This window comes from Melospiza georgiana, chromosome 7, assembly GCF_028018845.1.
Source record: "Melospiza georgiana isolate bMelGeo1 chromosome 7, bMelGeo1.pri, whole genome shotgun sequence".
Lineage (NCBI taxonomy): Eukaryota > Metazoa > Chordata > Aves > Passeriformes > Passerellidae > Melospiza > Melospiza georgiana.
The window spans coordinates 24,245,645-24,259,223 of record NC_080436.1 but is presented as its reverse complement, the minus strand read 5'-3'; the positions used below and the strand labels follow the sequence as shown (position 1 = coordinate 24,259,223).

General features: G+C 51.3%; 1 protein-coding gene across 2 annotated transcripts; it reads left to right on the top strand.

Annotated features, from left to right (window-relative positions):
• The first annotated feature begins 152 nt into the window (after positions 1–152).
• Positions 153–6,419, top strand: TBR1 (T-box brain transcription factor 1). 2 transcript variants are annotated; one of them, XM_058028305.1, is made up of 7 exons: positions 153–968; positions 1,404–1,558; positions 1,887–2,008; positions 2,357–2,515; positions 3,370–3,431; positions 5,483–5,600; positions 5,706–6,419. In XM_058028305.1, exons 1-7 carry the CDS (start codon positions 277–279, stop codon positions 6,324–6,326), a joined length of 1,929 nt encoding a protein of 642 aa, XP_057884288.1. In that variant the 5' UTR covers positions 153–276; the 3' UTR covers positions 6,327–6,419. The 2 variants fall into 2 exon arrangements, with proteins under 2 accessions (XP_057884288.1, XP_057884287.1); XM_058028304.1 differs by having other exon boundaries at positions 5,483–6,419.
• Positions 6,420–13,579: the final 7,160 nt, after the last annotated feature.

Genomic DNA, 13,579 nt, shown 5'->3' with positions numbered 1-13,579 from the left:
GTTTCATCCTCTCCACAAGCAGCAAGATCAAAAGTGAGTCTTTCCTGATTGCTGCATAGTGTCAATTGGCCAATCTCTTCTCCCTGGGAAGGGAGAAAAAAAAAAAAAAAAAAAAAAAAAAAAAAAAAAAAAAAAAAAAGTAAATCAAACGTTTGGGAAGCATTTGGTAGATGAAGTGCTTTCTGCCTAGTGTGGGTCCCAGGATGTCTAGCTTCTGATACTAGGAAGCCCTTTCAGATCCAGGGACTGAAGGGTTATTACTGTGGTGCTAGAGCTATGCAGCTGGAGCATTGTCTTTCTCCCTCTATCATGCTCTCCAAGAAATTTCTCAATGTGAGCAGCAGTTACCCACATGCAGGCGGATCTGAGCTTGCCTTGCATGATCATCCCATTATCTCGACCACTGACAACCTGGAGAGAAGTTCACCTTTGAAAAAAATTACCAGGGGGATGACGAATCAGTCAGATACAGACAATTTTCCTGACTCCAAGGACACACCAGGGGACGTCCAGAGAAATAAACTCTCTCCCGTCTTGGACGGGGTCTCTGAGCTTCGTCACAGTTTCGATGGATCTGCTGCAGATCGCTATCTGCTCTCTCAGTCCAGCCAGCCCCAGTCTGCTGCCTCTGCTCCTAGTACCATGTTCCCTTATCCCAGCCAGCATGGACCTGCTCACCCAGCCTTCTCCATCGCCAGCCCCAGCCGCTACATGGCTCATCATCCTGTGATCACCAACGGAGCTTATAACAGCCTCCTGTCCAACTCTTCTCCGCAAGGCTACCCCACGGCGGGCTACCCGTACCCCCAGCAGTATGGCCATTCCTACCAAGGGGCACCTTTCTACCAGTTCTCCTCCACCCAGCCGGGGCTGGTTCCCGGCAAGGCTCAGGTCTACCTGTGCAACAGGCCACTCTGGCTGAAATTTCACCGGCACCAGACGGAGATGATCATCACCAAGCAGGGAAGGTAAGCCTCCGCGCGGACCTTTCTGGGTGTCGGGGCTGAGCCGCGGACATCGCCGGGGGAGCCGCCCGGAGCCTCCGCGCCCCGGCGGAGCCGTTCCCCGCCACCGGGGCCGCTGCCCTGGCCGCCGGGAGCTCGGTGCGGATCCCCGCCGGAGCCGTTCCCGCCGCAGCCGGTCCCTGCCCGGGCAGCCCTCTCTGCCTGCCCGCGAGTTCCCGCGCCCGCTGCGCTCAGCCCTTCCCCGCGGAAAGCTCGGCACTCCGGGAGGGGGCTGCTTTGGATTTTTATTTCCCAGTCGCTATCGGGAGCCGTGAGGATAAAGCACAACGGCTGGGTGCTCCGCGTGTGCCTGTCGCTGCCGATGGCTTGCTTTCCTTCTTCCCTTTATTTTTCTTTTTTTTCCCTTTTCTTTCCCCCCCCCCCTTTTTTTTTTTATAGGCGCATGTTCCCTTTCCTAAGCTTTAATATTTCTGGTCTCGACCCTACGGCTCACTACAATATTTTTGTGGATGTAATTTTGGCGGACCCCAATCACTGGAGATTTCAGGGAGGCAAATGGGTTCCTTGCGGCAAGGCGGACACCAATGTACAAGGCAAGTTCCTCCAATTAACACTTTTCCCGACACATATGTAGGTGAGAATGATTAATTAATGCCTTTGCGGACTGGCTCTGGCGACTTCTAAACGCAAATGGGCCAACGATGTTTTTAAAAAAAAATAGAAAAAAAGGAGGGTGGAGGAGAAAGTAAAAGGTGTTCGTAAAAAGCTGTTTTAATCCTTTTAGTTTAAAATTAAGGGAGTTTTGGCAGTAAAATATTGTACACTTAACGGGGTTCTTCACCCTCGTGTGCGGATGCAGCAGCAGAACGGGGGTACAGGCTAGAACTGTGATGTGGTTGTGTTTTTTGTTGTTTTGCTTAGGAAACCGGGTGTATATGCATCCCGACTCCCCCAACACGGGAGCCCACTGGATGCGTCAGGAAATCTCCTTTGGGAAACTAAAACTTACAAACAATAAAGGAGCATCAAACAACAACGGGCAGGTCAGTGGGGAAACGCAGACGCTGCCAGAATTATTTGTATTTCTTCAGTTAAAATCCTACCGTTTCCGAAAAGACCTGTATTTTTTTTTTCTTTTTTTTTTTAGATCGTGTCGTTAGGTGAAAATAAAAGGGGGGTGGTGGTGAGAAAGTCCTGCCATTTCATTTTGCCACGGGCCTCGCCGGCCCTGAGCGCGTTGCCCAAGCTGACAGCGCTGTCCGGTGCGGCCGGGGAAGTCCGCAAGCGTCCCGGGGAGGCGGCGGCCAGCGGGCATCGCTCTCCTCGTCCTTCTCGCTCTAATTTCTTCTTTCTCCCCGCGTCCCCCTCCCTCCTTTTGCCATGCCTGACAGATGGTGGTTTTGCAGTCCCTTCACAAGTACCAACCTCGCTTGCATGTGGTGGAGGTGAACGAAGACGGGACGGAGGATACCAACCAGCCGGGCAGAGTGCAGACATTCACGTTCCCCGAGACGCAGTTCATTGCCGTCACCGCCTACCAAAACACCGATGTAAAGAGCTCCCTGGTTTATTCCCCTCGCGGTCCCCCCGCTCCCCGCAAGGCAGCCCACCGGGGATGGCCCGGCTGCTGCCCACCCTACCCCGGGTCTCCGGCGCCGGGAGATGGGGCTCCCGGTTCCCCACTTTGTGCCAGCCCTCCCGGGCCATCCCCAGGGCGGCCGCAGCCGCTCGGGCCGCCTTCGCCCCAGGAGCCCCCTCCGGGTGCCCGCAGCGGCATCGCCCTCCCGCCAGGATGGGCGCGATCCTGCCCCTCCGCCCGGGGCTGGGCGCTGGCCCGCAGCGTTTATCTCCCAGTCGGAAACAGCTTAGTTAGCTGTTAAGCTGTTAGCTTAAGCTTTAAGTCTGCAAAGATCAATTAACATCCTCATTGATTGCGCCGGGGGTGACGGAGCAACTTCCTCAAATTAAAAGCTCGTTAATGCCTGGATGCGTTTCGGAGTGGTCTGGCTTTGCTACAGACTGGTGCCCCCTTTTCAAATGACATATGTTCAGTCCACATTCTCGCTTTAATTATTTTGCTCTATGCAAATGCAAACTCCTAGTTACCGTTCTGCGGTACGTTTTGCCTAATTTCTGGATTTCAGTATATTCATACCCATGCACTAGGAATGCTGAACACGTTTCAAAATATGGGGTTAAATATTGATTTTTCCGTACTTTTTCCAACAACGTAAATCTTAAAATTAGACTGTGATGTCTATAAGCATGCCAGAGCTGATTTTTCACGGTTTAAAGGCAGTATGATTGACTAGAGTAAAGCTTGGTCCTTTAAAAACATGTTGGCTGCACTGGGGTATATTTTTCAGGCTTTCACAACGTGTGCTCTGCTTCTCTCTTTCCCTAGATCACACAGCTGAAAATAGATCACAACCCTTTCGCAAAAGGATTCCGAGACAATTATGACACGTAAGTAAACCGGATTTTTACTACCCTTCTGCCGGCTGCACACACATGTCAAAGGGGGGAGATTTAGGATGAGGGCTGGCTCATTTCACACCGAGATGCGTAATGTCAGGCTTTCCTAGAGCCCTCCGGGAGGGAAGCACACGCCTGCTGCCGCACGGGGGCTGTCCCTGCGGCGAGGCCCTGCGCAGCCCTGAGGCCGGGGCCGCGCTGCCCGCGCCCGAGTCCGCATCTCGCTTTGGCACTTGCGGCGGTTCTGTTGTTGGTTTTTCGTGGCACGTATCTTGGCGCCTCTTTCCAAGCTTCCGTTTCACTTGTGCGTAAGGGCTCCGAAAGAAGCACCGGAGCAGCAGGGGCTCGGTCCCCGGCAACCCGCCGGGTCTGCATCATTCTGAGGTCCGCAGAGCCGGGATTCGGAGGGAAATGTCTTCGTTTCGTTTTATTCTTCGCCTGGGTTGAAATTTTTTTCTCCTTCTCCCTTCTGGGTGGAGCTAAAGCCTCGGAAGTTTTAATCGCGGTGTGTCCCTGTTCCGCCTCTGCCCGTCGGGCTCCGAGGCGGTCTGACCCCGGCCCTGACGCCCGGTGTCCCTCCGGCTGCGGCAGCGGGGCGGCATCAACGCTCGGCCCCGCCGCCGCCTTTCGCGGCCCTCGGGACAAAAACGGGGCAATCCCGGCCTGCAGGCCCTGCAGGCAGCCTTCCCTTGGCCCGGGGTGCGACCCGCCCGGCATCCCCCTGCCCAGCCTGGGGCACTGCCCGTACACCGGCAGGAGCAGACGGCAGGAATTCACCTGTCCCGCTGCAAGCTCTGGTCTGTGGGACAGGCCCCCGGCTTTGAGGAGGAAAACCTTTTCCTCTCTAAACTGTGGCGGGGAGCGGCCTCGCTTGGCCTCGAGCGCCTCACCCCGTGCGTATCTTGAGCGCCCGCTTGAGCCTCTGCTCGGACCGCGGTCCGGCCCCGCCAGCAGCAGTTTTGCAGGGCGAGGGTGCAAACGGCGCCCAGAGCTGAACTAGGGCGAGAGGGGCCCGGGGCCGAGCTCCAGCGCTCGCCAGGGAGCCGCTTGTGGTGCGGCCGCTTTCCCCAGGGGGCAGGGGTCGCCGAGGCTGTGGCGGAGAGCAGGTCCACCACCGGGAGGGCAGCGGCGGTCCCCGGTGCCGCAGAGGGCGGCAGCCGAGCCTGGCTGCTCTCCGGGAGCTCTGCGAGAGTATGTGCGGCCTTGGGAAAGGCCTTCGGCCCCAGCCAAAAGTGCTTTTCCCTTTTTGATAGGAAAAAAACTTTATAGGGCGTCACTTGAAAGGAGACGGGGGGGAGGGGGAAGCTTCAATGTTGTCTAGCACGTTGGATTTGTTTAAGGGCCAAGTTTATTTTGGATAAGAAATTCCAGGAGGCGTGGAGGGTTAATTAAAGCACAGTTTTAGCCTGAATTAAATACAGATAGTAGTTATTCATCCATTAAAGTTTTTATAATCGCAAATTGCAGCCCAGCATGGGAGAATTATATATAGGCCAAGCAGGGAACACTGGAAGTGTCTGGCTTTACATTTCCTACAGTAGGTGTTTAAAGATTAGCTTAATTTAAACTCAGTAAAATGTTGATGGTTCGTCTGTGACTCCCAATAATAAGTGTTAAACAGCCGATAGAATTCCGTAGTCTGCCACTCATGCTGCTCGCGGCAAATGACCGGGCTGGCTGCCTGTTGCACGCGTGGTGTGGTGGGTCCGGTCAGCGTGTCACAGCGCGGGATCCCACGCTTTTGGGTTGTGGGTTCGGACCGGAGAGAGGGATCTCAGCCCCGTCAAGGAATGGCCAACCGGTTCCGAAAGATTTGCTCTCCATGCTTGCCCCCGTCTTTCCTCTTCCCCGTTAAAGGCCCTCGGCGCTGCTGATGCCAGAGGCCAAGCCCGGAGAGGAGCTCAGGCTCCCGGGCAGGGCCGGAGCGCGCTGGGACGGCGCCGTCCCGTTCGTCCCCCGAGGGCCGCGCTCGGCCGGGTGCCGCGCCGAGGAGGGCGCCGGGCTGCGGCGGACACCCAGCTCTCTCCCCTTCTCTTGGGCAGGATCTACACGGGCTGCGACATGGACCGGCTGACGCCTTCCCCCAACGACTCGCCCCGCTCGCAGATCGTGCCAGGGGCCCGCTACGCCATGGCCGGCTCCTTCCTCCAGGACCAGTTCGTGAGTAACTACGCCAAGTCCCGCTTCCATCCCGGGGCAGGAGCCGGCCCGGGGCCCGGCGCCGACCGCAGCGTGCCCCACACCAACGGGCTGCTCTCCCCACAGCAAGCCGAGGACCCGGGGGCCCCCTCGCCGCAGCGCTGGTTCGTCGCCCCCGCCAACAACCGCCTCGACTTCGCCGCCTCCGCCTACGACACGGCCACCGACTTCGCCGGCAACGCGGCCACGCTGCTGTCCTACGCGGCCGCGGGCGTCAAGGCGCTGCCGCTGCAGGCGGCCGGCTGCGCGGGGCGGCCGCTGGGCTACTACGCCGACCCGTCGGGCTGGGGGGCCCGCAGCCCCCCGCAGTACTGCAGCAAGTCGGGCTCGGTGCTCTCCTGCTGGCCCAACAGCGCGGCGGCGGCGCGCATGGCCGCCGGCAACCCCTACCTGGGGGAGGAGGCGGAGAGCCTGGCCCCCGAGCGGTCCCCCTTGCCGGGCGCCGAGGACTCCAAGCCCAAAGATTTGTCCGACTCCAGCTGGATCGAGACGCCGTCGTCCATTAAGTCCATCGACTCCTCCGATTCTGGGATTTACGAGCAGGCCAAAAGGAGGCGGATCTCCCCCTCGGACACCCCGGTGTCCGAGAGCTCCTCGCCCCTCAAGAGCGAGGTGCTTACCCAGCGGGACTGCGAAAAGACCTGCGCCAAGGACATCGGCTATTACGGCTTCTACTCGCACAGCTAGGCGCGGCCGCCGGCCCGCCGTCCTTTTGCACAATAACTCCTCCGCGTTAGCGCACTGACCCCCGCCCCTAGCTGCCCCATCCGTGCCCCGGCCCGGCAGGGAGGCAGGCAGGCGGGCTGAGCCGCGGCCGCCGCCGCCGCCTCCCCGCCCCGCTCCCCGCCCGGCCCGGCCCGGTCCGGCGGCGCCCCGGGGGTGCGGGGGGCACTGCCGCACCGAAACCCACTGATCAGTAGGATGCTTAGACTCTCAAACCGTACAGCGCTTCCTTCCTTTTACCACGGATGGATTCTAGGGGAAACAGTAATAGTGGGGAAAACAGCCTGTGAAATGCCTGTACATAGTATTTATTTTATTGTAACAGATTACTTTCCTTTGGTTCGGTTTATTTATTTGTTTGGATTTTTTTGTTTTGTTTTCATTGTTAAGTCACAGAACTTAGATCCTGTTTAAATTTCTTTACCCCATTCCCCGCTCTTGGCTCCCTCTTCCTCGTGCCCCTCCCCAGGTAAACACTCTTCCTAAATGCCTCTGGAAATGTCAGTGGTCCATAGCTGTAGCAGCGGGTAATGGGTTTCTCACTTTCTCTCCAATTCCTCGCATGAAATAATTACGTGGTGCCCTGGGCTAACACAGCTAAGGAATAGCTCAGCTTTCCCTTCAAAAGAACAGAAATACGTCTCATAGGAAAGTCGATTAAAGGGGCATAACGCCTTCCGGAACCAAAATTAACTGCCTCTTATTTTTTCTTTGAAAGGAATAGCTCGAGATCAGCAATATTATTATTTTTGTGGAATCCCCTTTCCCCTGCCCCCAAGTGCCAAATCCATTACTGGTCCCTGCAGGTGCCAAATATGCTAACAAACTATTTTCAAATTTCTTTGCAGTTCCCCCGTCTTTCTTTATATTGCTGTAAATCTTTGTAATGAATAATCTAAAAAAAAAAAAAAAAAAAAAGAAAAAAAAAAAAGAAAAAACGATATAGACGACTGAATTGTTGGTAACCATAGTGTAGTCCAGTGAAGATGAGTTGTGAGTTGTATATTTTACTGCATTTAGTTTTGGAATTGAATTTTTCATAAAGTAGCTAACCGAGATCTGACTTCCTGGGGAATCAAATGCACATCGAAAGAGTGATCATTCTTGTAAATCTCTTATTATACTATTGAAGGAGAAGTAATATCCCTCCAGGACTCCCTCCCCGGCGAAGCAGAATAATAAGTCTTCGAATTTTGAGTAGCAAATCTATACAATTAACGCATTTTTATATGGAAGGAAAAAAAACCAATTACGAACTGAAATATGCATCGGGCTAAATATTCAGTCTAGATTACACTCGACGGGGAAATTTCCTAATAGAAATTCAGGGTCATAAACGTGTGTATATTTTTGACTCTTCTGTAAATCGAATGTTGTGATTTTTATATTTGTTCTGTTACGTCTGTGGAACTGAATAATTTATACCAGTACATGCTCCATTGAGAAATGTTTCGGTTTTTGCCCGTTTGTATCGTCTGTGTATAACAAGTAAAATAAACCTGGCAAAACGTTAACGTCGTGTTGGTAAAAGCGCTTCGCCGATTTGCAAGTAAGGGCTCGGGTGGGAGCAGGGGGAAGAGGCCGGGGGGCTCTCTCGCTCTGGGCCCGCCGCGGGGCTCTGGGGCGGCAGTCCCGCCCTGCTCTCCCTGACGGAGCCGCTCCGCTCGCCCCGCGTTTGTCCTTTTTTCGGGGAGGTGGAAGAGCGTAGGGGACAGCGCTTATACCGCGTGGCCAAGCGTGGAGGTTTGCAGTGGGTGAAAGAGGGAGATGAAACCCCGTCGGTTTTCAGAGGTTTATAATTATCCCTGTGTTTGACGCCTAAAAACCCTGACAGCACTTTGCAGGCGGGAGAGGTGCCTGGCGCGGGGCGGGGGTGCCATCGCTGGCGGAGCAGAGGCGAGGGACGCCGCGCTGCCCGCCTGCAGCCTCCCCTCGCCTTCCCGGGCGGGGGCTGCCCTGGCGGAGCCCCTCAGTGCCCCCAAGGCGGGGCCCCTTTCGGGGAGCAGCTTGCCCTGTACGGGGGAGAGGAGCCCCCACTCCTGCAGCGCTACCGCTCCCTCTGCCACCTTCCCGGGGCCCTGCCCCTGTAGGGACAGCCACCTGCGGGCTTTAGGACAGGCGCTGGGCAGCCACCTGCGTGGCCGAGTCCGCAGGGGCTGGGGCTAACACGCCGGGCTCGCTCTCGGTTCCGCGGTGGGGTGAGCGCGGTGTGGAGCCGCCAGAGGCATTCTGTCCTGCCGCGGTATTGACGGGGGGCACCTGAGCGCCCCAATTACGTTCCGTCCCCTCCATCCCCGCCAAGGAGCGGGCCCCAAGCGGGGCCCTGAGCTCCCAGCGCCTCCGCCGCCCTCGAGGGCCCGGGCGGCCGCCGGCCTGTGCCAGCTGCGGGGAGCGGTGCCCGCCGCGGCGCCGTCGGGCTCAGGGCCCTGCCCCGGGACCCCACCCGAGAGGCGCCGTGAGGGCAGTGCCCCCGGACCGCCCCTCGGAGCAGCACGGGCCGTGCGCGCCTTTCCCCGGCCGCCTCTTCCCCGGCGGCGGGGGCCGGGGCGCCGCACGCGTCCCCCCGCGCAGCGCCCGCTCCTCTCCGCCTCCCGCGGGCCCAGCTGCCCCTCGGCCGCTCCGTGAGGGCTGTCCCGGCGCCCTGCCCGGGGCTTCCCGCACCCTAAATAACCCACGGCGAGCTCCCGACCCTCCTTCCCCGCTCTCGGCCAGCAAAAGCCGCCCCTGCTCCCCCGGCCGCCGCCAGTCCCGCTGCGCTGCCCCCGAGAGGGCAGGGGGAGCGGCCCGAGGCACCGCGGCGCTCCCGCCCGCGTCCCCTCTGCTGCCGCCGGGCCGGGGCTGCTCCCGCCGGGCAGTCACCCCGGACACACCGCTCGCTCTTCAGGGAGCCGCCGCCAGGTTTTATTTAGCGGGGGTTATCCAGCGGGTCTGGAATAAACACGTAACGTGTGACAGGTCTGAACAAAATTCTTTCCTGTGCGTGAGTGGCTGATGTTATTCCATAACTATTTCGACAGGATAATTCCATAACTATTTGTGCAAGAGACTGGAAGAGATAAGGGCTGCAGAAGTTAAACAGGCTATTTCCTGTCGGTAGGTCACTTTATTACTATTATAATTTTTTAGAATAACAATTTTAGAGGGGCACCTGTATGTCTGCTACACATATGTTTACCAACCCGTTAAATTGTTTGCGTTCACTGAGGAGTGAATGCGCAGGTTTTGACCCGGCATGTTTAAATTGAAGCATGTGTAGTTTAGTTGAAGCAAAGCCCCGTGTATGAATTTGTTAGAATTCGTGCAATTAATTGCACGAATTTTATGTGTAGTTTGTATTATTATTCTAGGCATGTTGAATGGGTTTTAATTTAATTATTGTGCAAAATAATCTATTCAATTGCCCTTCCTTTATTTAACATAACACAAAATCAAGCTTCAATCTGTAGAAAGTAATTCAAAGTTCCTATTGGTAATACTTTCTATGATGTTTCACATTAATACTATATCAAATGTAATACAGTGATTTACTCTCTACAGATTTTGCACGAGTACGCTATGCATATTTGATGACACATTGCATATTTTAACAAGGTTTTTAATGACTGATTGAAATGTTTGCTAAGATATTTTTTAAGAGCTGGAGGAGAAATGGTTGTGGAAAATGTGTGTAATAGAATAGTGATAAGGATGGGAGGGTTTTGATTGACAGTATGAGGAAGCAGATGGATGACTAGGTAGGTCAGAGGTAAAGATGCCTTTGACAGCTTTTTAAGTTCCTTTGGCCATTTTGGTCCAATGAATCATGCAAAACATGTGTACATTACCAAACTGATGTCTCTGCATCGTTTACTGTTGGAATCCTCATCTTTTCAAACCCACCCTAACCTTCTTTCATCACCACTTGACGTGCTATGTCTAAACTAGATTGCAAGATCCTAAGAAGGCAAGAATCTGTCTTGTATTACTTGTCAGCATAAAAAAAAGAAAAAAAGAAAAAAAAAAGAAAAAAATTAGGGAAAAAATCATATAAACCTATGGAGCTAGAAGAACAACTGAGACAGATTGGCAGAATAGGCGTAAGGTGGGACACGTTCTTCTTAATTTTCACTGTCTGGTCATCACTTTCCTCCTCTAGGTAGTGCTGAAGGGAGATGTGGTGAACAATGATTTTTCTTTTTTTTCCCCCCCAAATGGCATAGTCTGAATTTTCATAAGTCTGATAAGAGACCTAATTGCATAATTTTCCTTTTAACATTATGCAGTGAGTGCTGTTGCTATAGTTAAAATGTTTTTCATTGCAGTCTGTTTTTTCAGGTGCTTTGCATGGCCCTCACAAATTACTTTGTCAACTGGAAATGCTCTGATTTTTCCCTATAAAAAAGGTTATTGTTTTTGGAAATCTTATTTAAATTGCATAAGACAATTTTAAAATCTCCGTGATACAAAAAAAGAATGTGTGTGTATTGGGAAAAGCAGAAAGAAAGGATTTTGCATGGAAGTACACTTTCCAGGTACTTTCTGTGCAGAATGGACACAGGTTTTCATTCCAAGTATTAAAACTTGTCATAAATGTGGTTTTCAGTAGGGAATGTGTCACTTGCTAAGATATGGGGGCAAAGTCAAAGAAAAAATATTGAAACAGCAGAGTTATAAGTAGAGGGAAGGCAGCAGACTGTTAGCATTCAGTACCCAGCTCCTTCCAGATAATATATTTGTGGTAGGTCTGGAGAGCCACACAGCTTACTGGTAACGTTTCATGCTTTTCTCAGAATGGGTATTAATCTGGAAATGCAAACAAAAGCATCGCTTATTTCAGAGCATGGTCCCTTGAAGCCCATTTGTTTAAATATTTATGCCTGAAAAAGCCAGATATTGTTTGAAATACATATATATTTAACTCTAAATTTTTGAGCATATGTAATATTTTACTTCTTGGATGTAGGATAATTATGAATCTATTAGAATCCAAGACTGCCATTGCTGATTAGGTGTATTTTGTTCTTATAAAATATATTACACAATAAAACCAGCGATGTTTTATTCATGCTATCACTGTGATTTTTCATAGTTGGAGTGTTTCTAATTCTTAGGGGCTGATATGAGTATGAATGATCTTCTTGGTCTTAAGATGACTTTTTAGGCCAATTTTTTTTTTTTAAAATTTTGAAACCGAAGGCAAAAAGGATGAAAAACTTCAGATACTTCTGTGTAAAACTGTCTATACTAGTACACAGATATTAAGCTTTAAATAAGAAACAGCTGGTAATGACTTTGAATCTGTTTTAAGAGACATTTTAGGTAAAATGTTGATAGCTTGTAAATGTGTATTTCTGCTTTAGTCTCTGATCGTGCATACGAGTTCATATGTGTGAACAACGTAAAGTAAGAGGTCAGTCCTACAAAGACTATTCACTTGTCTAAAAATTCACAGACATAAATGTTTTCAGGATCAAGGCCTTTTTCAATAATTGTGATAGTCATGTACCTTGAAGTGACTGACTGATTCAGGATACACTTAATAATTTGATTTTTTTTTAAATATAGTAGAAACATTGATGAGTTACCAAAGCACATCATCCAAGCTCCCACTTCAGTCATTTGAAATATAATTTTTTGGCTTGTTTGAGTAATTTTTTTTAAACTGATGGCACTGGCACATAAATTAAACTTTCTAAAAGCCATGTCAATTTCTGTGGGCCATGATATGAAATTCACTTCTGTAAGTAAGCTTCTTTCTTTAACCATATTTGGTTACACATTGGCTGCTTTTGTTTATCCAGAAAGCAGATAGTGGCCTGGGACTGAAGGGTGAAAGAGCAACACAGATATTTTGAGTTGAGAGAAATTTTATGCTGCTGAAAGGTGTCCTAGTTTAGATGAAGACATCCACCCACCCACTAAGAATTAAACTGAAATCATAAATGTAAGCTAAAATATGTATTTTATGATTGATCAACACCCTGATTAAAGCTTATTTCCCTTTGTGGAAATGTTTGCTCTCACATTTTTGACTTCCAACTCAAAAATATCGGTGTTGCTCTCTCACCCTGCAGTCCCAGACCTCCTGCTGGAGACACTGCAGGGATATGGTGGCTGCTCTGCTCTCTGGCCCTGGGGAAGGCTGTGGCTCACCCTGCATGGTCTGGGAAGGCCGCTCGAGGGCCTGGCAGAGCAGCTCCTGTGGCTCTGTGGTCGGTGGTGCCTGCACATCACAGCCGAGTGACAGAGACAGAGCCGCTCCCCCTCGCACTGCAGCCCCCTCGCAAACCCTCGGGGCATCTCCCCTTTCCCCATGTTCCCACTGCTTTCCCACTGTGCTTCTAGAGCATGAGGGGCTTGTACATAGGTGTTACTCTAAGCTTTGCGTGAACCCTCTCCTGGAAGCTCAGTTTGCTCTTACATTAGGAGAAGGAACCTTTCCCTTGAATTAGATCCAGGGTATTGAGGAAGAGGGAAAGGGTTTTGCTTTCTATTATTGGTTCCTGACTTTCCTATGGAACCTATCATGCATGAGTGATGAGGGTGGGGACATTTTCAAAAACCTCCAAGTGGTTTAGTCACCTCTGTTTAGAAATTATGAAAATCTCACTGAAAAATCTCCAGTGCTTGTGGTTCTAAATGGCTATTCTTGGGCACATCGCTGAGCAGTTATTTCAGTTATGCATTGAGCATGGCATTTGTTGCGGAGTTAGGGTCAGAATAGCATGGATTAAATCCTCATCTGGTGCATAGTTATGTTCCTTCATGGGCTTCAGTGGTTCAATACTGCTTTGTATTGAAACAATCTGATTGTCTCCTCTTGTGGTTTAGGTACTAACCAAAGCAGGTGCTGCTTGATGGAAAGAATAGGACCAAGTACTAATTGATAAACAACCCGATATACAAATTTGTTTCTCCCGTGGTAACACAATTATGAAATCATCAACAGATATCTTACTCTACTTACATTTTTGTTTTTCACTGTTTAGATTGTAAGAATAATTGAAGCTTCCTTTCTGCTTATTGTCAAGGTCGATTCTGATGATTTAATTGTCCTAATTATTGAATCAAAAGCAAATTATTTGGTGTGTGTAATACAAGAACTTGCCTCCTTTTGGGGACAATATTAGGCCAGCTATATTCTTTTAAAAGTGTTGCTCAGAAATTGAGTGGAAAGGAGTTAACCAGATATTTCAATTCTTCTTCTAAGTGTTTAGGATTTTGTAATGACCAAATCC

What these genes read in the sequence shown, in the direction of transcription:
- TBR1 (XM_058028304.1), top strand. Translation starts at nt 277, where the DNA reads ATGCAGCTGGAGCATTGTCTTTCTCCCTCTATCATGCTCTCCAAGAAA. An exon ending in ATCATCACCAAGCAGGGAAG is followed by an intron (nt 969 to 1,403) that starts GTAAGCCTCCGC and finishes TTTTTTTTATAG; the next exon opens with GCGCATGTTCCCTTTCCTAA. An exon ending in CCGCCTACCAAAACACCGAT is followed by an intron (nt 2,516 to 3,369) that starts GTAAAGAGCTCC and finishes CTCTTTCCCTAG; the next exon opens with ATCACACAGCTGAAAATAGA.